This window comes from Hyla sarda, chromosome 4 (assembly GCF_029499605.1).
Source record: "Hyla sarda isolate aHylSar1 chromosome 4, aHylSar1.hap1, whole genome shotgun sequence".
Classification (NCBI taxonomy): Eukaryota; Metazoa; Chordata; class Amphibia; order Anura; family Hylidae; genus Hyla; species Hyla sarda.
The window spans coordinates 269016697-269039917 of NC_079192.1; the positions used below are offsets into that span (position 1 = coordinate 269016697).

At 45.5% G+C, this 23221-nt stretch overlaps 1 protein-coding gene across 2 annotated transcripts in view; it reads right to left on the bottom strand.

The window, feature by feature from the left end:
• The window catches only part of CNOT2 (CCR4-NOT transcription complex subunit 2), a 97256-nt gene that overhangs the window by 14025 nt on the left and 60010 nt on the right, over nt 1-23221 (bottom strand). For both annotated transcript variants that reach the window (XM_056574133.1, XM_056574132.1), the window contains 4 exons: nt 21219-21344; nt 16156-16280; nt 13388-13508; nt 800-956 (listed from right to left, as the gene is read on the bottom strand). In XM_056574133.1, the coding sequence (XP_056430108.1) occupies nt 800-956; nt 13388-13508; nt 16156-16280; nt 21219-21344 (529 nt within the window). The remainder of the gene's footprint in view (nt 1-799; nt 957-13387; nt 13509-16155; nt 16281-21218; nt 21345-23221) is intronic.

Genomic DNA, 23221 nt, shown 5'->3' on the forward strand with positions numbered 1-23221 from the left:
GTGTGTCTGGAGAAGAGAAAAGGCTGCCAGCCATGTGCATGCAGCGTGGCAGACAGAAGATAAACTCCCGGCCGCCTTCAAAGTAGGGCTTTAAAAACGCCCCAGTGAAAACAACATTAACCACTGTCCTAAGCACCATTGCTTCTGTCCCCTGTTTTCAGAATGGCCGAGCAGGAACTGCCCCTAGAAAGAATAAAAAGGAGTGGGCCCAAAACAGAGGGGGTACAGAGGTTTAGAATCCTGACTAAAAGATAGATTCCTAAGAAAAAGAGGGGGGAAGGAGAAGGAAATACTTGCCTTGTCCTGGGAAACTTACCTACTGGAGTCTTCCGCCAGCTATTATACGCCTGCATCATGCCGGGCTGAGACCGCAAGACGAGCAGGGTAGACAGGGGGACCTGGACCCAAAGGTGCAGCCCCAGGCACTGACCACTGGCGAGAAGGAATTGGCAGTGCATAACTCTATGCCTGTGCCCCTTCTTCACAAATGGGGGAAAAGTGAGCGCTGTGCTCCTGAGCCCCCACCTGAAAAAAAGAGAAATAAAAGGGAGAAAAAAAAAATATTTATACACACCTAAACTAAAAAATAAGAAAATAAAAGACCAGGTCTGGAGAGTTCCAGACCTGTGTCTGCCTCCTACAGACACTAAGCTAAAACTGATTAGCTCAGAGTCTGTAGACGGGGTATATCCTGCTGGGAGGGGTCGACTTCTTTTGTTGCCTAGTGTCAGCAGCACATACCCATGGTCTGTGTGTCCCCCAATGGAGCCGAAGGAGAAAAAACAGATAAAATACTCACTCAGGAGAGTTGAGATTGAGGCCTAGTGTTGTCAAGTCACTTCCTAATGCGAGATGTACCATCCCTGGATCTGTTTCAGCTGCCCTGATGAATGTTAACAACCCAATCATACCAAACTGGTCTGTCACCATGCCTTGAGGAATGTTGGTAACTCGGCCTGGATAAAAGACAAAACAGAAAGACAAGCGATTAAAAGTTAGGAAATGATAACCCTAGAACATGAGGAGCTTCAGCTGCACACCATGCTGAATTTACACTTTATGGGGGAGATTTAGTAAAACCTGTCCAGAAGAAAAGTTTTACATTATCCGTTTTAACCCGTCATAGCCCGTTATTAATAATGGACGTTATTTTGTGACGGGAGGAGGCAACGGAAGAAATCGTGCATGCACGATTTCTTCTGTTCTTTCTCCCGTCACAAAATAACGTCCATTATTAATAACGGCTATGACTAATGGAATTTTGTATAAGGCCATTTAACGTCCGTTTAAATAGTTTTGTTATCGGGTCATTGTAACGGATCTTTATAATGGATGAATTTATAGTGTGAAAGGAGCTTAAGGGAAAACCACTGTTCTGCTATTTGAAATAATTCTCAAATTAATCTGTCACTTTTTGCGTTTTTCCTAGAACTGACAGATCCTCTTTAAGGGTGCGTTCATACGTGCATATTTTGCAGCAGATATTCTGCAGATTTTGCTGGCCATTATAACCCCTTTAGGACCAGGGGTTTTTCCGTTTTTGCACTTTCATTTTTCCTCCTTACCTTTAAAAAATCATAACTCTAAATTTTTCACCTAAAAATCAATAATTTTTTGCTCCACCAATTCTACTTTGTAATGACATCAGTAATTTTTCCCAAAAATCTATGAAGAAACGGGAAAAAAATATCACTGTGCGACAAAATTGAAGAAAAAAAAAAACACAATTTTGTAACTTTTGGAGGATTCCGTTTCTACACTGTACATTTTTCGGTAAAAATGACACCTTCTCTTTATTTTGTAGGTCCATACGATTAAAATGATACCCTACTTATACAGGTTTGATTTTGTCGTACTTCTGGAAAAAATCATAACTACATGCAGGAAGATTTATATGTTTAAAATGGTCATTTTCTGACCCCTATAACTCTTTATTTTTCCACGTATGGAGCGGTATGTGGGCAATTTTTTTGCGCCGTGACCTTAAGTTTTTAGCGATACCATTTTTGTATTGATCCGACTTTTTATTAATTTTTTCATGATATAAAAAGTGACCAAACATACGCTATTTTTGACTTAGGATTTTTTTTTGTGTACACGCCATTGACCGTGCGGTTTAACCATATATTTTTATAATAATTCGGACATTTCCGCACGCGGCAATACCACATGTTTATTTACACTGTTTCTCTTTTTTTTTTAAATGGGTAAAGGGGGTGATTCAAACTTTATTTAACCCCATCCCTAATAAATCTTTATTCACTTTTTCTTGCAGCGTTATAGCTCCCAGATCTCATAGGAAACCATTGATTGATGATTCTGATTGACTGCTCATGCCTGGATCTCATGCAAGGTAGGGGGACTCTCCTTGTGTCCTACAGCTGTTCAGGATGCCGCTGTACAGTCCTGAACAGCACACTGAGCTAGCCGGGGGCAGTTTAGTTTCACTTTAGACGCGGCGATCAACTTTGGATGTCGCATCTTAAGGGTTAATAGTGCGCGGCGGGACCCCTGACTAATAGCGCGCGGCACTGATCGCGGTTCTGCGCGCTATTAACCAGGTCGTTATAGAAAGGGAGCAGACTCAGGGCGTACAGGTACGCCATGTGTCATTAAGAGGTTAAAGCGCACCTGTCATCGTGCAAAAAAAAAAAAAAAAAAAAAAAAAAAAAAAAAAAAAAAAAAGGGATATGTTACTCAGTGCCTAATCCTGATCATGTCCTTATTTTTATGTGCCTAGGACCTGTATGTCCCTAACAAAAATGTAGTCTGCAGATCACTGCACAGGAGTTTTTATGCGTACATTTTCTATCTGTTCCTAGGAAAGCTGGATGCTAATCAACATAGCTGTCACTATGTGTCATTTAGCTTTCACAGACTCCTGAATGGCTCATCAGCTTCTTTGAACAGCCATAGCTTTCTCTGACTCCTGAATGACAAAGAGTTGTAGTTTTGCAACAGCTGGAGCTGAAGTGTTTGTAAAGCACTGTGTTAGAGCAGTGTTGCCTTTAGCTGTTGCAAAACTACAACTCCCAGCATGCCTACACATCCTTTGTCTGTAGTTTTACAAGAGCTGGAGGCACACAGCTGGAGAATACGCAGCTCTAAAACATAGTTTTACAAAGATTGTACCCCCAGCTGGTGCAAAACTACAACTTCCATCATGGTAGTTGTAGTTTAGGATCAGCTGAAGGCTGTAGTGGTGCAATGGTGATCTCCTATACTGGATACCAACACACTTTATGGCCGGTATCCAGTATGCTGCAAAATACAGAGTAGTCTGTCTGCATAAAGACAGACGACCCCTAGTGGCGGCTATTTTCATTTAACTTTTTTTTTTGTAAAATTGACTTTTTTCTTTAAATAAATGTATCTTTAAAAAAGTAATCTTATCAGTAGTACTACAAATTATAAAAAGTTTTTCATAATGACAGTTCTTCTTAAATCCCTTAAGGACTCAGCTCATTTTCACCTTAAGGACGCAGTCCTTTTTTACAAATCTGACCACTGTCCCTTTATATATTAATAACTCTGGGATGCTTTTACCTTTCATTCTGATTCTGAGACTGTTTTTTCGTGACATTCTACTTTAACATAGTGGTAAATTGTCATTGTTACTTGCATCCTTTCTTGGTGAAAAATCCCAAAATGTCATGAAAATTTTGAAAATGTTAGCATTTTTCTAACTTTTAAAACTTCTGCTTGTAAGGAAAATGGATATTCCAAATAAATTACCGTATATACTCGAGTATAAGCCGAGTTTTTCAGCACGATTTTTCGTGCTGAAAACACCCCCCTCGGCTTATACTCGAGTGAACTCCCCCACCCGCAGTGGTCTTCAACCTGCGGACCTCCAGAGGTTTCAAAAATACAACTCCCAGCAAGCCCGGGCAGCCATCGGCTGTCCGGGCTTGCTGGGAGTTGTAGTTTTGAAACCTCCGGAGGTCCGCAGGTTGAAGACCACTGCGGCCTTCGACATCATCCAGCCTCCTCTCACCCCCCTTTAGTTCTGTACAGTACTCACCTCCGCTCGGCGCTGGTCCGGTCCTGCAGGGCTGTCCGGAGAGGAGGTGGTCCGGTGGGATAGTGGTTCCGGGCTGCTATCTTCACCGGGGAGGCCTCTTCTAAGCGCTTCGGGCCCGGCCTCAGAATAGTCACGTTGCCTTGACAACGACGCAGAGGTGCGTTCATTGCCAACGTACTTCTGCGTCATTGTCAAGGCAACGCCTCTATTCCGGGCCCGAAGCGCGGAGATGAGGCCTCCCCGGTGAAGATAGCAGCCCGGAACCACTATCCCACCGGACCACCTCCTCTCCGGACAGTCCTGCAGGACCGGACCAGCGCCGAGCGGAGGTGAGTACTCAGAACTAAAGGGGGGTGAGAGGGGGCTGGATGATGTCGAAGGCCGCAGTGGTCTTCAACCTGCGGACCTCCGGAGGTTTCAAAACTACAACTCCCAGCAAGATGGCTGCCCGGGCTTGCTGGGAGTTGTAGTTTTGAAACCTCTGGAGGCCCGCAGGTTGAAGACCACTGAGGGCGAATGATGAGAAGAGGATGATGAAGGGGGGTGTGTGGGATGATGAAGGGGGGTGTGTGGGATGATGAAGGGGGGGTGTGTGGGATGATGAAGGGGGGGTGTGTGGGATGATTACAAGGGGATGATGAAGGGGGGATGATGAAGGGGGGATGTGTGGGATGATGACAAGGGGATGATGTAGGGGGGATGTGTGGGATGATGACAAGGGGATGATGAAGGGGGGGATGTGTGGGATGATGACAAGGGGATGATGATGAGGATGTTAATGACGGGTCTGGATGATGACGGGGGTCTGGATGATGACAGGGGGGGGGATGATGTATTTCCCACCCTAGGCTTATACTCGAGTCAATAACTTTTCCTGGGATTTTGGGTTGAAATCAGGGGTCTCGGCTTATACTCGGGTCGGCTTATACTCGAGTACGGTATATATTGATTCACAAATACAATATGTCTACTTTATGTTTGCATCATAAAGTTGACATGTTTTCACTTTTTGATGACCTTAGAGGGCTAGAAATACTCCATAAATTACCCCATTATAAAAACTGCACCCCTCTTTAAAATGTCATTCAGAAAGTTTGTTAACCCTTTAGGTGTTTCACAGAAATAACAGCTGAAGGAAAAAATTTGAAATCTTCATTGTTTACACTCACACGTTCTTGTGGAGCTATTTTTAATTTTTTTTACAAGGGGTCAAAAGTGAAATCCCCCGTAAATTTCTAACCCCATTTCTATCGATTAAGAAAATACCTCATGTGGATGTAAAGTGCTCTGTGGGTGCACTAGAGGGCTCAGAAGGGAAGGAGCGCCAATGGGATTTTGGAAAGTGAATTTTGCTGAAATGGTTTTTGGGGGGCATGTTGCATTTAGGAAGCCCGTATGTTGTTTGACAATTGTTTGACAATTTTTCGGTAAAGTTGGATGTGTAAATGGAAAAAAACTTTTTTTTTTCACTAAAATGTTGGCTTTTTACAAGGGGTAATAGGAGAAAACGCTCTCCAAAATTTGTAACCCCATTCCTTCTGAGTGTGGAAATACCCCTCAGAAGAGAAGGAGTCACATTTGGCTTTTGGAAAACAAATTTAACTGAAATGTTTTTTTGGGGCATGTCGCATTTAGGAAGCCACTATGATGTTAGAACAGCAAAAAAAAATTAAATAAATAACCCACATGGCACAATATTTTGCAAACTACACCCCTCAAGGAACATAAGGGGTCCAGTGAGCCTTAACACCCCACAGATGTTTGATGACTTTTCGTTAAAGTCGCATGTGTAAATGAAGCATGGAAATACCCCATATGTGGATGTAAAGTGCTCTGCGTGCGCACTACAATGCACAGAATTTAATAAGTGGTGCAGTGAGCATTTACACCCCACTGGCGTTTGACAGATCTTTGGAGCAGTGGGCTGTGCAAATGAAAAATTTAATTTTTTATTTTCACGGACCACTGTTCCAAAAATCGGTCAGACACTTGTGGGGCATAAATGCTCATTGTACCACTTATTACATTGCGTGAAGGGTGTAGTTTCCAAAATGTGTTCTAGCACATGGGGGCTTTGTAAACACATGTGGCCTTCAATTCCAGACAAATTCTCTCTCCAAAAGCCGAATGGCTCTCCTTCTCTTCTGAGCATTGTAGTGCGCCCACAGAGCACTTCACATCCACATATGGGGTATGTTCTTACTCAGAAGAAATGGGTTACACATTTTGGGGGGCTTTTTTACCCCCTATTTTCCCTTATGAAAATGAAAAATGTAGGGTAACACCAGAATTTTTGTGAAGAAAATTTTTTTTCTTCATTTTCCCATCCAACTTTAACGAAAATTCTTCAAACACCTGTGGGGAGGGGGTTGAGGCTCATTATACCCCTTGTTACGTTCCGTGAGGGGTGTAGTTTCCAAAATGAGGTTACACGTGGGTATTTATTTTTTTGCGTTTATATCAGAACCGCTGTAAAATCAGCCACCCCTGTGCAAATCACCAATTTAGGCCTCAAATATGCATAGTGCGCTCTCACTCCTGAGCCATGTTGTGCGCACGCAGAGCATTTTACGTCCACATAAGGGGTATTTCCGTATTCAGGAGAAATTGCGTTACAAATTTTGGGGGTCTTTTATTTCCTTTTACCTCTTGTGAAAATGAAAGGTATGGGGCAGCAACAGCTTGTTAGTGTAAACGTTTACATTTTTTTACACTAACATGCTGGTGTGGACCCCAACTTTTCCTTTTCATATGGGGGTAAAAGGAGAAAAAGCCCTCAGAAATTGCTCCAGAGTACGGAACTACCCCATATGTTGCCCTAAGCTGTTTCCATGAAATATTACAGGCCTGAAGTGAGAGAACGCCATGCGCATATGAGGCATAAATTAGGGATTTGCATATGGGTGGATTCGGATGCAAGCGTTACAATTGGCTCCACTATCAAAAATATTCTACGCCAGTGATTCCGAAACAGGGTCCCTGCATTCTGTTGCTAAACTCCCAGCATGCCTAGACAGTCAATGGCTGTCCGGAAATGCTGGGAATCGTTGTTTTGCAAAAAGGAGATTTTTTTATCCTTACCATAAAATCTCTTTCTCGAAGGATCCATTGGGGGACGCAGACTCTGGGTATATGCTGCTGTCTTTAGGAGGTTGAAACTATGGGAACCAAAAAGTCGGCTTCTCCCAGCAGGATATACCCGCCTCCAGGCGGGTAAGGAGGGGACACATGTGCCACCCCTTGGAGGAAGGACCGGACATGAGAATTGGAAGCCAGAGGACGCTGAAAAAGAATAGAAAGGGCCGAAACCTGACCCTTAATGGAACTTAGAGCCAGCCCTAGTTCCAACCCTGACTGTAAAAAGGAAAGGAGACGGGGCACTGAAAAGGTAACTGGAGAAAAAGATTGAGCTTCGCACAACGAAAGTAAGACCGCCAGGTAAGGTGGTAAATTTTCGCAGAGGAGGGCTTGCGAGCCCTAAGCATAGTGCGAATTACCTGGGAAGAGAAGCCACGGGCCCTTAGAACCGCGGTCTCAACCGCCACGCCGTCAAATACAGCGACTGTAAATTGGGGTGGCAAAGGGGACCCTGTGACAGTAGGTCTGGATGAAGAGGAAGGCGAAACGGAACGTAGTCCAGAAGCCAGACCACGTCGGCGTACCATGCCCTTCAAGGCCAGTCTGGAGCCACCAGAATGGCGGGGACTCCTTCCGCCTTGAGCTTCCTCAGAACCCTGGGAAGGAGAGGGAGAGGAGGGAACAGGTAGGGCAGGACAAAGATCGACCACGGAATTACTAAGGCATCCGAGGCTATAGCCAGGGGGTCCCTGGACTTTGACACAAACTTCAGAACTTTATTTATATAGCGCCTACAGATTCCGCAGCGCTTACAATTATGGGGTACAAACAAAGACAAGTATCAGACATAAAATTACACAACTATTCAAACAAGAGGTGTGGGGATATGTTGAGGATATGTTGAGGCCAATTAGAGAATGTTATAGGCCTGTCTGAAGAGATGTGCTTTTAGGCCACGTTTGAAACTATGGATGTTGTTGTTGAGTCTGAGGGATTGAGGGATAGCATTCAGTTCCAGAATGTTTATGGAAAGAAAGGCTTCTTGGGGAGGCCAGAGGCCCTGAACCGTCTGATCCCTGAAAACACCCGCCCAGCCCGACAGGCTGGCGTCCGTTGTGAGCACCTGCCAGTGAAGGGGGAGGAACGAACGTCCCTGAAGAAGAAGAGGGGAGCGGAGCCACCAGCGCAAAGACCGCCGAGTCCGGAGCGGGCGAACAATCTTGCGAGAGAGAGAGAAAGAAAAAGAAAGAGAAAGAGAAAGAGAGAGAAAGAGACAAAGAGAGAAAGAAACAAAGAGAGAAAGAGACAAAGAGAGAAATAGACAAAGAGAGAAATAGACAAAGAGAGAAATAGACAGAGAGAAAGAGAGAGAGAGAGAGGATCTGTCCCATCGTGCAAGAATCGCCAGCTGAAGAGGACGGTAATGAAACTGGGCAAAGGGTACGGCCTCCATGGCTGCCACCATCTGACCCAGGACTTTCATGCAAGTACGGATGGAGATCGGGGATGGTGTGCGGAGGGAGCGGACTCCCGACAAGAGGGCCAGACATTTGTCCGGCGGAAGGCGAATCAGAGCCGAGGCAGAGTCGAACTGAAGCCCCAAGAAGACCAGAGACTGGGTGGGGGAAGAGAACTGACTTGTCTCGGTTGACCATCCACCCGAAGCGACAAAAGGTCTGAAGAGTGAGGCTCACATTCTCCAGAGCCTGGGGTCTGGTGGGGGCTTTGATGAGAAGGTCGTCCAAGTAGGGTATCACTGAGACCCCTCTTGACCATAACAGAGCTACCACAGGCGCCAGAATCTTGGTAAAGACTTGTGGCGCTGTGACCAGACCGAAGGGGAGAGCCACAAATTGATAATGACCTTCCGGAACCGCAAAGCGGAGGTACCGCTGGTGTCCGGGAAAAATTGGAACGTGGAGGTAGGCATCCTTGATGTCCACCGTGGAAAGAAACTCCCCTTGATCCATAGATGCCACCATCGAACGGAGAGATTTCATTCGGAAATGGCGGATAAGAAGATGGTGGTTGAGACGTTTGAGATCCAGGATTGGCCGCACAGAACCGTTTTTCTTGGGAACCACGAAAAGATTGGAATAAAAACCCCAAAAGCGTTCCCTTGAAGGAACTGGGACGATGACACCCTGGACGAGAAGGGACTGAAGAGCCTCCCGAAATCCCCTCGCAAGCGAGGGAGATCGGGGAGCATGGGACTGGAAAAAACGATCCCTCGGAAGGGAGGCAAATTCTATCCGGTATCCGTTGGACACCACGTCCCTGACCCAGGAGTCCTGAATGTGCGTGGTCCAAACTTCTCGAAAAAGCAAGAGACAACCTCTCACCCGAGAAAAAGCTGCGGGTCCCTTCATGCAGAAGTGGGTTTGCGGTTGCCCGCTTTGGCCGCAAAACGGTCGGGACAGTTGGTGTCAGACTTCCACGAGGGACGGGCCTTGAAAAAGGGAACCTTCTTGTCCCGTGGAGGTGCCTGGTTGGACCCTTTAGAGGGGCCAGATGTCCGAAAGGACCGAAAGAAAGAAGACTTCCTACGGAAAGAAGTGCTAGATTTGTTTTGAGGTAATAAAGAGCTCTTGCCCCCTGTCGCCTCAGAGATAATCTCATCCAGGCGCTTGCCAAAAAGACGGGAACCAGTAAAAGGAATCTCGGTGAGAGACTTCTTAGATGTAGCGTCCACATTCCAAGTTTTAAGCCAAATGGAACGATGGAGGGCCACTAGATTACCGGTGGCATAGGCAGCGCAGTGAGCTGAGTGCAAGGAAGCAGAACACAGGAAATCTCCAGCTTTGGAACATTGGAGGGCCAGAGCAGACAGTTCTTCCTGGGGAGAACCTGAAAGAATGTCCTGATGGAGTTGGGACTGCCAAACCGAGAGGGCTTTAGACACCCAGGTGGAGGCGAAGGCAGGGAAGAACCCGCTGCTTCAAAGGCATACTTTGCTAACAACTCAACCTTTTTGTCTGCAGGATCCTTCAAGGCCGCTGCATTCGCCAGCGGCAAAGTAGTAGCTTTAGAGAGGCTGGAAACGGGTGGATCCACCAACGGAGAAGAAGTCACTTTGGAAACAAGGTCCTTGGCGAAAGGATATTGCGCATGGACTTTTTTCAGTCCCTGAAACTTCTTCTCAGGGTGCTTCCAGGCAGATTCTAGAATGGCCTCAAATTCAGCGTGAGAGCTGAACACTTTGGGTGCCAGTCGGGCACGATGAAAGGATACTTCTGGAGCTGCGTCCGAAGTTCCTGGGTCCTCTAGGTTAAAGGTGTCTCTTATGGCCATAACCAATGAGTTCACCACGTCCACTGAGTCCGAACGGTCCTCCGAATCGGATGCCGAATCGGAACCCTCGGCCGGCTAGCTCTCCAGGAGAGTGCGAATGAGTGGAGGCGGCCCTGGAAGAGGGAGACTCCGACCTGGTACGTGGTTCAGGAGAGCCAGAGCGGCGACCACGGGAACGTCCTCTAGAAGAGTGACGCCTGAAGAAGTGGTCGGGCGAGACCTGCGAGAGGAACGCCCGTGCCTACCAGTAGACTCCTGGGAAGAGTCAGAGGAGACCCCCCTATTACGCTTATGCGAAGCGTAGGGAGAAGGGGAACGGGACCTTCTAGAGGGCCGGTGAAGGGTAGACCTCTCCAAGGCAGTCACCACAGAACAGGAGACCTGTGCCAAGTCGGATATAGACTGGGAGAGGGAGGAAACCCAGGCTGGAGGGGCAGCCGAACCCACCAGGTCTGAAGGGGCACCAGGGTTAGAAATAGCAGTCTGGGGGAACAGTGGAGCAGGCAGAACAAGTGGGTTCAGCAGAACCTGACATTTTTGCAGAGCAGCTTTTACAAGCGTAATGGGTAATATTCCCGGAATCTGCTTAGAGGGAGGAACAGTTCTGGGCATGGACATAGTCAAAAAATGAACAGTCTCACCCAGAGTCTGTGTCCCAAGGCAGGTGTTGTGAGGAGAACTCTGCACAGTGCTGAGGGAGAGAGAAAAGACACCGGCCAATAAGAGGAAGAGGCAGGGTCAGGGCAAGGAGCTCTGTGATTGGCCCCTGCACGGCCCCAACGCGCGCACAGCGCTGATTGGTGGCCTTTTTCGCACTGCTGAGGCGCTTATGCTGCTAGGTGGGCGGAGCTAACGTCCGCCGGTCCGTTGAAGATATACAGCGGGACTCCTCTGTAATGGCGCCCGCTCCGAACCCCAAGCGCACACGCCGCTCGTAGCGAGTCCTGTGCGCCCGGGAACAGAGCGGGCGAAGTTCCGTCGGCAGCCGCGGCTGCCGAAAGTGAAAGTAAAAAAGGCACAAGCCGCCCGCAGGGAGAAGCCTGCGGCATGTACAGTAAAACACATGCTTCTAATAAAGTGCCCGTACAGACAAACACTGCCCCATAGCTCCACTGCCCCCCATATAATAAAAAATACTCCCCCTGCAGGGAATAAGCCAGTCTTAGCTTCTGTAGGATAGGGCCAAAAAACAAAGGGTCTCCAGCTGTTGCAAGACCTAGGGAGAAAAAGATACTCACCTATGCTGAAGAACTTACCTAACGAAGTCTTCAGACTGTAGTCTTCAGTCAGCATTTTCACCTGCGGCAAGCCAAGCTCATAGCGAGGCAAACAGGGAGGTAGGGGGACCCGACCGTTGCGAGAGGGGGTTAACAGTACATCCAAGATGCCTGCCACCTCTCGCAATGGGGAAACTGAACATTGCGTTCCTGAGTCCCCACCTGAAAACAGAAATAAAAAGGAATAAAGAACTAGCACATTCCCTAAACCTAATAAAATAAAAAATATGAGACTTGGTCTGGAGAAAACCAGACCATGTCCACGTCCTTAAGACACTAAGCAAAAACTGAATTGCTCAGTGGCCTGGAGGCGGGTATATCCTGCTGGGAGGAGCCGACTTTTTGGTTACCATAGTGTCAACCTCCTAGAGACAGCAGCATATACCCAGAGTCTGTGTCCCCAGAGTCTGTGTCCCCCAATGGAGCCGATAGAGAAAGCTGGAGGCTCCGTTTAGGAAACACTGCTTTCCTGTGTTAATGTAATGTAGTGTTTTTAGAGTACATTCACACGGGCGGGGGTTACTATAGAGTTTCCCGCTAGGAGTTTGAGCTGCGGTGGAAAATTTGCCACAGTTAAAACTTGAAACAGTAAACCCACCCATGTGAATGTAACCTGCACATATTTGGGGGGGGGGGGGGGGGGGGGCAAACATCCAGCTGTTGCCAAACTATAACTTTTGCAACAGCTGGAGGCACACTGGTTGGAAAGCCTTGAGTTAGGTTCTGGTACCTAACTAAGTATTTTCCAACCAGTGTGCCTCCAGCTGTTGCAAAACTACAACTCCCAGCATGTATTTATCGCCGAAGGGCATGCTGGGAGTTGTAGTTATGCAACAGCTAGAGGCACGCAACTACAACTCCCAGCATGCTGAGACAGCCTTTTGCTGTTCGTGCATGCTGGGAGTTGTAGTTTTGCAAGATTTTGAGGGTTTAGAGACCACCCAACGCACAGTGATCTCCAAACTGTACCCCTCTCTAAATCTTGCAAAACTACAAATCCCAGCATGCCCAAACAGCTGTCTGTGCATGTTGGGAGTTGTAATTTTGCAACATCTGGAGGGCTACAGTTTAGAGACCACTGCATAGTGGTCTCCAAACTGTCGCCCTGCAGATGTTGCTAGGCAACTACTCACCACCTGCAGCAGGATCGCAAGCTGGAGGATCGTCGCCCAGTAAGGGACCTCCACCGCCGCTCACATCATGGTTCCCCCGCTCGGCCCGAACTATAGTGGGTGGGCAGAGTGGAGAAACAGAATTTTAACCCCCCTGCCCCCGATCTGCTATTGGTCGGTCGCTTCTGACCGACCAATAGCAGGGATAGGAGGGGTGGCACCCCTGCCACCCCACTCCTATCCCTTCAGGAGAATTGGGGGTGTCTTGGACACCCCTGATCCCCCTTGTTTTCCAGGTCACCGGAGACCAGTATGAGCCGGAATCGCCGCAAATTGCCGGTCTGAGGACCCACCTCGGCGATGTGCTGGGATGCCTGCTAAACGATTCAAGCAGGCATCCCGGTCCAGTCCCTGACCAGCTAGCAGAGGAGACTGAAATTCCCACGGGCGTACCTCTACGCCCTGCATCCTTAAGAGGTTAGCAAAACCTGGTACAGCAGATCTGCAGCAAAAAATACACACGTGTTAACGTACCCTGTATATTGAAGTTATACATGCAATGACATGTTAAGGCAACAAAAAAAATATATGAAATAAGAGCTCACCATCAGGTAAGACCTGGATCCCTTTTTTCTGCTGGTTATTATTTTGTGTTGTGGAACTTTTGTCTCCTGGAAATTTGGGTCCATCCGTACTTGAGGCAGTCTTTCCTGGTGTATTTAAATTCTGCCCATAAAAATAAACAATGCAACACAATATTATAATAAGCTTTAACCCCTTAAGGACCACAGGTTTTTTCATTTTTGCACTTTCATTTTTTCCTCCTCACCTTCTAAAAATCATAACGCTTTAAATTTTCCACCTACAGACCCATAATTTTACTTTGTAATGACATCAATAAGGTTACCACAAAATCTATGGCGAAATCAGAAAAAAAAATATTTATGGGGCTAAATTGGAAAAAAACAGGCGTTTTGTAAATTTTGGGGGCTTTCATTTCTACGCAGCACACTTTTTGGTAAAGTCACACCTTATCTTTATTCTGTAGGTCCATACGATTAAAATGATACCCTACTTATATAGGTTTGATTTTGTTTTACTTCTGTAACAAAAATTATAACTTTATGCACGAAAATTTGTAGGTTTAAAATTTCCTCTTCTGACCCATGTAACTTTTTTTTCCCGCATACGGGGATGTATGAGGTCTCATTTATTGCGCCGTGGTCTGCAGTTTTTATTGGTACCATTTTGTTTTGATGGGACTTTGATTGTTTTCTATCAATTTTTTAGAGTATACAAAGTGACCAAAAATACGCAATTTTGGACTTTGGTATCTTTTTTACGTATACGCAATTGACAGTGCGGTTTAATTAACGTTATATTTTTATAGTTCGGACATTTACGGACGCGGTGATACCACATGTTTATTTTTATTATGTTTTTATATTTTTATATGGAATTTCGGTAAAGGGGATGTTTTAAATTTAATAAGGAAGGGGTTACTGTGTGTTTTTTTTTTACTTTTATTACATTTTTTTTTTACACTTTATTAGTCCTCTTAGGGGACTTTTAGGAGGAATCATTAGGTTCCTCATACAGATCAATGTACACTGCTCAAAAAAAAAAAATTACACTTCTGTGAAATCCCACTGTCCACTCAGGAAGCAACACTGATTGACAATCAATTTCACATGCTGTTGTGCAAATAGAACAGACAACAGGTGGAAATTATAGGCAATTAGCAAGACACCTTAATAAAGGAGTGGTTCTGCAGGTGGTGACCACAGACCACTTCTCAGTTCCTATGCTTCCTGGCTGATGTTTTGGTCACTTTTGAATGCTGGTGGTGCTTTCACTCCAGTGGTAGCATGAGACTAAATCTACAACTCACACAAGTGGCTCAGGTAGTGCAGCTCATCCAGGATGGCACATCAATGCGAGCTGTGGCAGGAAGGTTTTCTGTGTCTGTCAGCGTAGTGTACAGAGCATGGAGGTGCTACCAGGAGACAGGCCAGTACATCAGGAGACGTGGATGAGGCCGTAGGAGGGCAACAGCCCAGCAGCAGGACCGCTACCTCCACCTTTGTGCAAGGAGGAGCAGGAGCAGTACTGTCAGAGCCCTGCAAAATGACCTCCAGCAGGCTACAAATGTGCATGTGTCCACTCAAACGGTCAGAAAGAGACTCCATGAGGGTGGTATGAGGGCCCAACATCCACAGGTGGGAGTTTTGCTTACAGCCCAACACCATGCAGGACATTTGGCATTTGCCAGAGAACCCCAAGATTGGCAAATTCGCCACTGTGCTCTTCACAGATGAAAGCAGAACCTGCTGAGCACATGTGACAGAGTCTGGAGACGCCGTGGAGAATGTTCTGCTGCCTGCAACATCCTCCAGCATGACCGGTTTGGCTGTGGGTCAGTAATGGTGTGGGGTGGCATTTCTTTGGGGGGCCGCACAGCCCTCCATGTGCTTCCCAGAGGTAGCCTGACTGCCATTAGGTACCAACATGAGATCCTCAGACCCCTTGTGAGACCATATGCTGGTGCGGTTGGCCCTGGGTTCCTCCTAATGCAAGACAATGCTAGACCAAGATGTGGCTGGAGTGTGTCAGAAGTTTCCCAGACCTGAATCCAGTTGAGCACATCTGGGACATCATGTCTCGTTCCATACACCAACGCCACATTGCACCACAGACTGTCCAGGAGTTGGCGGATGCTTTAGTCAAGGTCAACTCATCAGGAGCATGCCCAGACGTTGTAGGGAGCTTATACGGGCACGTGGAGGCCACACACACTACTGAGACTCATTTTGACTTGTTTTAAGGACATTACATCAAAGTTGGATCAGCCTGAAGTGTGGTTTTCCACTTTGATTTTGAGTGTGACTCCATATCCAGACCTCCATGGGTTGAAATTTGATTGATTGTGTGCTTTTGTTGTCAGCACATTCAACTATGTAAAGAAGAAAGTATTTCATACGATTAGTTCATTTATTCAGATCTAGGATGTGTTATCTTAGTGTTCCCTTTATTTTTTTTGAGCAGTATACTTCCATAGAACTACATTGATCTGTGTGCTCTGCACTCGATTGATAAAGCCTGGTCCAGCAGGGCTTTATCATTCTCGGAGCCATGGACGGCGGAGGAAGAGAGGTAAGCCCTCCCAGCTACCTCAGCAGTACAGGGACTACTAAACATGTGCTCCAAATGAGATAGGGCAGCACAAACTTAGTGCCAGAGTCTCTTTAAATGTACACGTTACCCGATTTTAATAGATAATACACTTCAATAGGATTCTAAGATTTCAATAAAATATCAGCAATTGTTAAAAAGTCAAATCCTAGGCAAACAACAAAAATGCATTGCTACGTACAGATTTATTGTCATCATTGCTCGATGTTGGATCCTTATAACTGGAGCCTGGTAATGCAGGAAAGTCCTCGTTGTGTATTGAGAAGTCCTGAGACTGCTCACTTGCTGGTTTTGTCACCATACCGACTGTGGAGACAAGAACACACATTTAAATTGGTGAAATAATAATACTAATATAGTAATAACAACAACAATAAATATATATTATGACTTTTTCTTATAATTATGCTGTCATCTTCAGAACAGGTAACATGCAGAGGCAGCAGAGGATTCAGTTTTCAGTTTAAGATACAGAATACTGACTTAATATTGTCTTGAATCAAATAGAGAGATGCAGGAAAGTAACGTAACTTACTGCCCAGCATATGGCTAACATACTTCTACAGATAAAAGTGAGCATACTTCTACAGTATCCTATTAACAATCGCCAGTTTCAATGCTTTGCTCCTTTAATCATAAAGCTCATTTTAACAAGACCAACCACTCACCCAAAAGTTATAATTTTACAGGCTTTTTAGAGACAAAATCTTACAGCATTCCTTGCTGGCTCAATGACTACACAGGGGTTGCTCTAGTAGTCTGCATTCTGATAAATTGCCACATTCACAGGAGTAACAGTTACACAATCTGATACTGGAAAAAAACAATCCAAGACATCATAAGTCTGCTGTCATGCACTGCAGTTTTTGATCCAAAGCCAAAAATGGATTAAAAAAGGAATGGGAAATGCGGGAAAAATGACAAATTCTTATCCCTCCTGCCTAAACTCCAGCCTAAAAGCTTAGCCAAGCCAATGAAGAGATGTCTAATTACAGGACTGTTAACTGTTTCCAGTGATAACTAGCAAAATTGTGAAAACTGCTCTTGATTAAGACAGAAGTAATAATATATTTACAAAAAAGATGTTTTTTTTTAATTATTTCTGTCAGCTGTAAAAATGTGCTAAAAAAATGGACATATGCAATACATTCCCTATACACTGCTAAGGAGAGATGCACGACTCACACAAGCCAAGTAGGGAGCAGTCACGACCCGTATAAATGCCTAGTTACCTGGGTCCCGGTGGCATTTTAAAAATAGGATTACTCTGATATGCCCGAGTGTTTCAGAATAATTGACAATGTCCTGCAATCGCGATGTCAGCATCAGTTTAGTTTTATGCTACTCAAACCGCACAAACACATATTATACAGCATTAAAGAAGAAATGTGGGGAAAAAAAATGTATTCTCTATACACTGGATAAGGGACAAGTGTCTGATCGCAGGGGGTCCAACTGCTGAAACCTGTAATTTCCCATACAGGTCCCCGACTCTGCTCCTCTAATGTGCGTGTCGTACCCAGTAAGGAAGCTGGTCGAAGCACACCCCCTCCATTGATCTCTATGGGAGAGGCGGAGAAACAACGTTCGTGTGCTTCTGCCTCTCCCGTAGAGAAGAATGGAGGGGGTGTGTTTCCACCAGCTTCCGTGCTGGGTGTGACATGTTATTACAACAGCAGAGCAGAGGCCTTGTATGGGAGATCGCGGGGGACCCCCCCACGCTCAGACACTTATCCCCTATTCTGTGAATAGGGGATAAGTTTCTTTCCGCTGCATATCTCCTTTAATGAGTACACACTGGGGTGAGACAGAACACTACCTAGAAGCAGCAGCCTGTCTGTGCCTTGAGCTCTCTTAAACAGTAACCTCATGCTTAGGGAAACTAACATTCCTGCTTCCCTCTGCATCATGTGTAACTTGGTGAAAAAAACAAACAAAAGAACAAAAGGGAGTTTTAGCAAACCAGTATATTAAAAAGTATAAGGTTTATTGATATACATTAAAAACCACATACCGTATATACTCGAGTATAAGCCGACCCGAGTATAAGCAGAGGCCCCTAATTTCACCCCAAAAACCCAGGAAAAGTTATTGACTCGAGTATAAGCCTAGGGTGGGAAATACATAATCCCCCCTGTCATCATCCAAACCCCCGTCATCATCATCACCGGTCATCATCCCCCTTCATCATTACCCTGTCATCATCCCCCCCTTCATCATTACCCTGTCATCATCCCCTTCATCATCATTACCGTCGTCATCCCCCCCCTTCATTATTACCCTGTCATCATCCCCCCCCTTCCTCATCATTACCCTGTCATCATCCCCCCCTTCATCATTACCCTGTCATCATCCCCCCCTTCATCATTACCCCGTCATCATCCCCCCCTTCATCATTACCCCGTCATCATCCCCCCTTCATCATTACCCCGTCATCATCCCCCCCTTCATCATTACCCCGTCATCATCCCCCCCTTCATCATTACCCCGTCATCATCCCCCCCTTCATCATTACCCCGTCATCAACCCCCCCCTTCATCATTACCCCGTCATCATCCCCCCGTCATCATCCCCCCTTCATCATTACCCCGTCATCATCCCCCCTTCATCATTACCCCGTCATCATCCCCCCTTCATCATTACCGTCATCATCCCCCCCTTCATCATTACCCTGTCATCAACCCCCCCCCCCCCTTCATCATTACCCTGTCATCAACCCCCCCCCTTCATCATTACCCTGTCATCAACCCCCCCTTCATCATTACCCTGTCATCATCCCCCCCCCTTCATCATTACCCTGTCATCATCCCCCCCCTTCATCATTACCCTGTCATCATCCCCCCCCTTCATCATTACCCTGTCATCATCCCCCCCTTCATCATTACCCTGTCATCATCATTACCCTGTCATCACCCCCCACCACCCACTTCATCATCATCGCTTGTCAATGTCTGATTTAACAGTGGTCTTCAACCTGCGGACCTCCAGATGTTCCAAAACTACAACTCCCAGCATGCCCGGACAGCCATCGGCTGTCCGGGCATGCTGGGAGATGTAGTTTTGAAACAACTGGATGTCATCTGGTCATCATCCAGCCCCCCATCCCCTCCTTTAGTTTTGTACTCACCTCCGCTCGGCGGGACGTTTGGGTGAGCTGGACCGGGCCATCTGTGCTGCAGGACCGTCCGGTGGGGAGGGATAGTCGTTCCGGGCTGTCCATCTTCACCAGGGGGGGCCTCTTCTCCGCGCTTCGGGCCCGGCCCCGGTATAATGACGTTGCCTTGACGAAGTCCCTGTGCGTTGTCGTCAAGGCAACGTCATTATTCCGGGCCCGAAGCGCGGAGAAGAGGCCCCCACGGTGAAGATGGACAGCCCGGAACGACTATCTCTCCCCACCGGATGGTCCTGCAGCACAGATGGCCCGGTCAAGCTCACCCGAACTTCCCGCCGAGCGGAGGGGAGTACAAAACTAAAGGGGGGATGGGGGGCTGGATGATGACGAAGGCCCGGGCAGTGGTCTTCAACCTGCGGACCTCCAGAGGTTTCAAAACTACAGCTCCCAGCATGCCCGGACAGCCGATGGATGTCCGGGCATGCTGGGAGATGTAGTTTTGAAACTTCTGGAGGTCCGCAGGTTGAAGAGCACTGAGGGCGGAGAGTTCACTCGAGTATAAGCCAAGGGGGGTGTTTTCAGCACGAAAAATCTTGCTGAAATACTCTGCTTATACTCGGGTATATACGGTATATGTAAAGAGGAAACAAACATCAAAAAAGCGGCTTCAACGGATATGATAAAAGAGATCTTAGTATAGCAAATGGAGAGGTAGGTATATTATATATATATATATATATATATATATATATATATATATATATATATATATATATATATATATATATATATTAGAGAAATTGACACTTTTATAGCTAAAAGCCCTTGTAAACAGTAAATACTGTCCAAAGTTGCATACAATATAAAGTGCTATATGCTGTATGTCATAAGGGTACAAAAGACCATGCAAATACAAGATAGGGGTTGCAAAAAGCAAGATACCTACACACTACACAAGTGGTATGAATCCGGGATGATGCCACTCCAACGCGCGTTTTGGCACGTGACCTTCGTCCGGGAGTGGATGTGTAACTTCATATGTGTAAATCATGTGTAACATATGGGCACTGTCAGCTACAAAAACTTATGTTGTACATCTTGCCAAAACATTAACCTTTCTAATATACTTCATAAGAAAATGTTATTTCCTTTTTATAGAAATCATGGCTTATAAAATCATGGCTGTGTCCAAGCTGGAGCACAGACATGGAAAAAATCCAGTAAGTGAGGGTGGACTAGCACTCCTCTGTGCTCTCTCCCCTGTTTGATAGGATTCCTCTGTGTTCTCTCCTGTCTGATTGATAGCACTCCTCTGTGCTCTCTCCTGTCTGATAGGACTCCTCTTTGCCGTCTCCTGTCTGATAGGGCTCCTCTGTGCTCTCTCCTGTGTGATAAGACTCCTCTGTGCTCTCTCTCCTGTCTGATATGACTCCTCTGTGCTCTCTCTCCTGTCTGATATGACTCCTCTGTGCTCTCTCTCCTGTCTGATATGACTCCTCTGTGCTCTCTCTCCTGTCTGATATGACTCCTCTGTGCTCTCTTTCCTGTCTTATATGACTCCTCTGTGCTCTCTCTCCTGTCTGATCTGACTCCTTTGTGCTCTCTCTCCTGTCTGATATGACTCCTCTGTGCTCTCTCTCCTGTCTGATATGACTCCTCTGTGCTCTCTTTCCTGTCTTATATGACTCCTCTGTGCTCTCTTTCCTGTCTGATATGACTCCTCTGTGCTCTCTCCTGTCTGATATGACTCCTCTGTGCTCTCTCCTGTCTGATAGCACTCCTCTGTACTCTCTCCTGTCCAAATCGACAGATAACTGCTAGCCCACCCTCACTATGCTTCAGCTTGGACAAAGCCATGATTTTATAAGCCATGAATTCTATAAAAAAAAATGAAATAACATTTTCTTATGAAGTATATTAGAGAGGTTAATATTTTGCCAAGATAAACAACATATAAAAAAAAAGTTCTTGAATCTGGCAGAGCCCATTTAAATCTACTTAGTAATCAGTTGTGTGGAGGCTGAATTCTGAAAGGCTGTTTATAGTTAGGGGTACAGTATAACTCCACCTTGAAAGCATCTTTTTTCTAGTAATAATGCAAGTGAACTGAAAATGAACAGGTATTCCCTTACCATAAGGAGCCCTTCCCGCTAAAGGGTTTATTAACGGAGTAGGGTTACCACTTCCTTCCCTTCGATTTCTATCAGCTAGTGCAGGGAAATCTGAAAGGTCCAAACCGGTCACATTTTCACTTCCGTCTGAAATACAGAAAAAAAAAGGTACAAAAAAAGTCTACCAAAAGCAATGTGCAAGAACAAACACAGGCTTGTAAATGGAATCCCAACTAGTACATATATCTTTACCCTTACAGCTTTACTCCAGTCCCCACAATGTTTATAACGGTTTTATAATGGGACAGATGTATTACTTCCTGTCTGATTTGCCCATAACAACCAATCAGAGCTCAGCTTTCATTTTAGCAGAGCAATTTGAGAAACGAGAGCGGAACTGTAATTGATTGCTGAGTATTAAGTTACCTAAAACTGCATGGTTTATAAAATGTTAATAAAAACAGTGTTAATAAATAATAAAAGTGGCATTCTTAAATTAACAAGAGCATGCATGAAGGCCAACAACATTTTAACATGCAGAGAATTAAACATCTATGTATAAAAGTTTTCTGGACATGTAAAAAAAAGTTTTTTTGGATAGAAAAACTTTATTCTTTGCTGCTGTTAGGTTAGAAGGCTGTCGGGTTTGCAAAAAAAGTAAGCAATGATGCATTCATCTCTGCCATCTAGTGGCTCCTCTCTTGCTATACATCTCATTGGAATTGACAAAGTATAAAGGCTGTATTACACCTACTGAGCAGGTCCAGATAAACTACTGCTGGATCATTCATCCCATCCTTTCCTTTAATTATTCATTAACCGCACATCCCATATTGCACAGGTAGTTGTGCACTGACAAATGCCTAGGCCGCAGAAATCCCTTGTTCAACTAACAACTGTACGATTTAAGCTAAGAAGCGCTTCTGTCCTCTTATTTTAACTAAATTCTTGTACCTAAGCAGTAGGGCTTTAAAGTCAGAATTATGGATATATTTAAATTGCTATGGATTATGGAGACACTGATTTTAAAATTAAAGACTGAACCTTAATTTAAATATTTCTTCCTTTCCATATCTCACACTCATAAGTCTATTTGATATAATAGATACTCACACATCCCCTGAAACAGACTACTCAATACCCACAATTATTCATGCCACTAGAAGGAAATTGGGACTTTTTTCAGGCTAGGGCATTCTAAACAGAAGCCTGCCTAGCTTATCTCTTGAATGTATAGTTGACTGTGTGATAAAGACAGGCAGAGAGGACAAATAGACAGGGATTGTCATGTTGAGATGTTTGTGTGTTTACACAATCACGTTTTTAGCAATTTAGAGTTATAACAACTTGTCAAAATTATTATGCAAACACCAAACCTGTGATGTAAATAAGGCCCCATTCTCATTTGTTTGGAGGGAAATTGATACTAGAACCGGTCCCATTATTCCAACAAGAACGTTTAAGGCATCCAGCAGGTTAGTGGTCCAGATACCAGATAAGAGAATTTTCCTATCTAGCACTGAAATTTCTGCAGTAGTAAATTGTCAAAGCCTGATGACAACTGATGCATTTTTTAATCAGTTGTGGTTAGAGATGAGCGAATCGAAGTTGGCGAACCAGAATTCGTTACGAATTTCATGAAAAATTCGATTCGCAACGAATATCGCCGCGATTCTATCGCACAAATTGCTTCATTAAACTCCATTTTACAGCGTTCCAGGCTATTGGAGACCTAAGATGGCGGATCCACATGGGAGTATATGGGGCAGGGAATTATGGGAGGGCGGGAAACAGCGACGGGAATGAAGGTAGGCGGGCTGACCCTGAAGCACCTATCAGTGTTCACTGACCCCTGTGATGTCACAGCCCCTATATAATCGGCAGCCATCTTGCCTCTCTTCATTTCATCTATGCACTCAGATGGAGAGGACGGGACTGCGTGAGTGTGAATAGCTCATACCACAGCGTTACACTGCAACTGCTAGTCACATCAGCATTAGGGAAAGACAGGAGTGCAGAGTGCT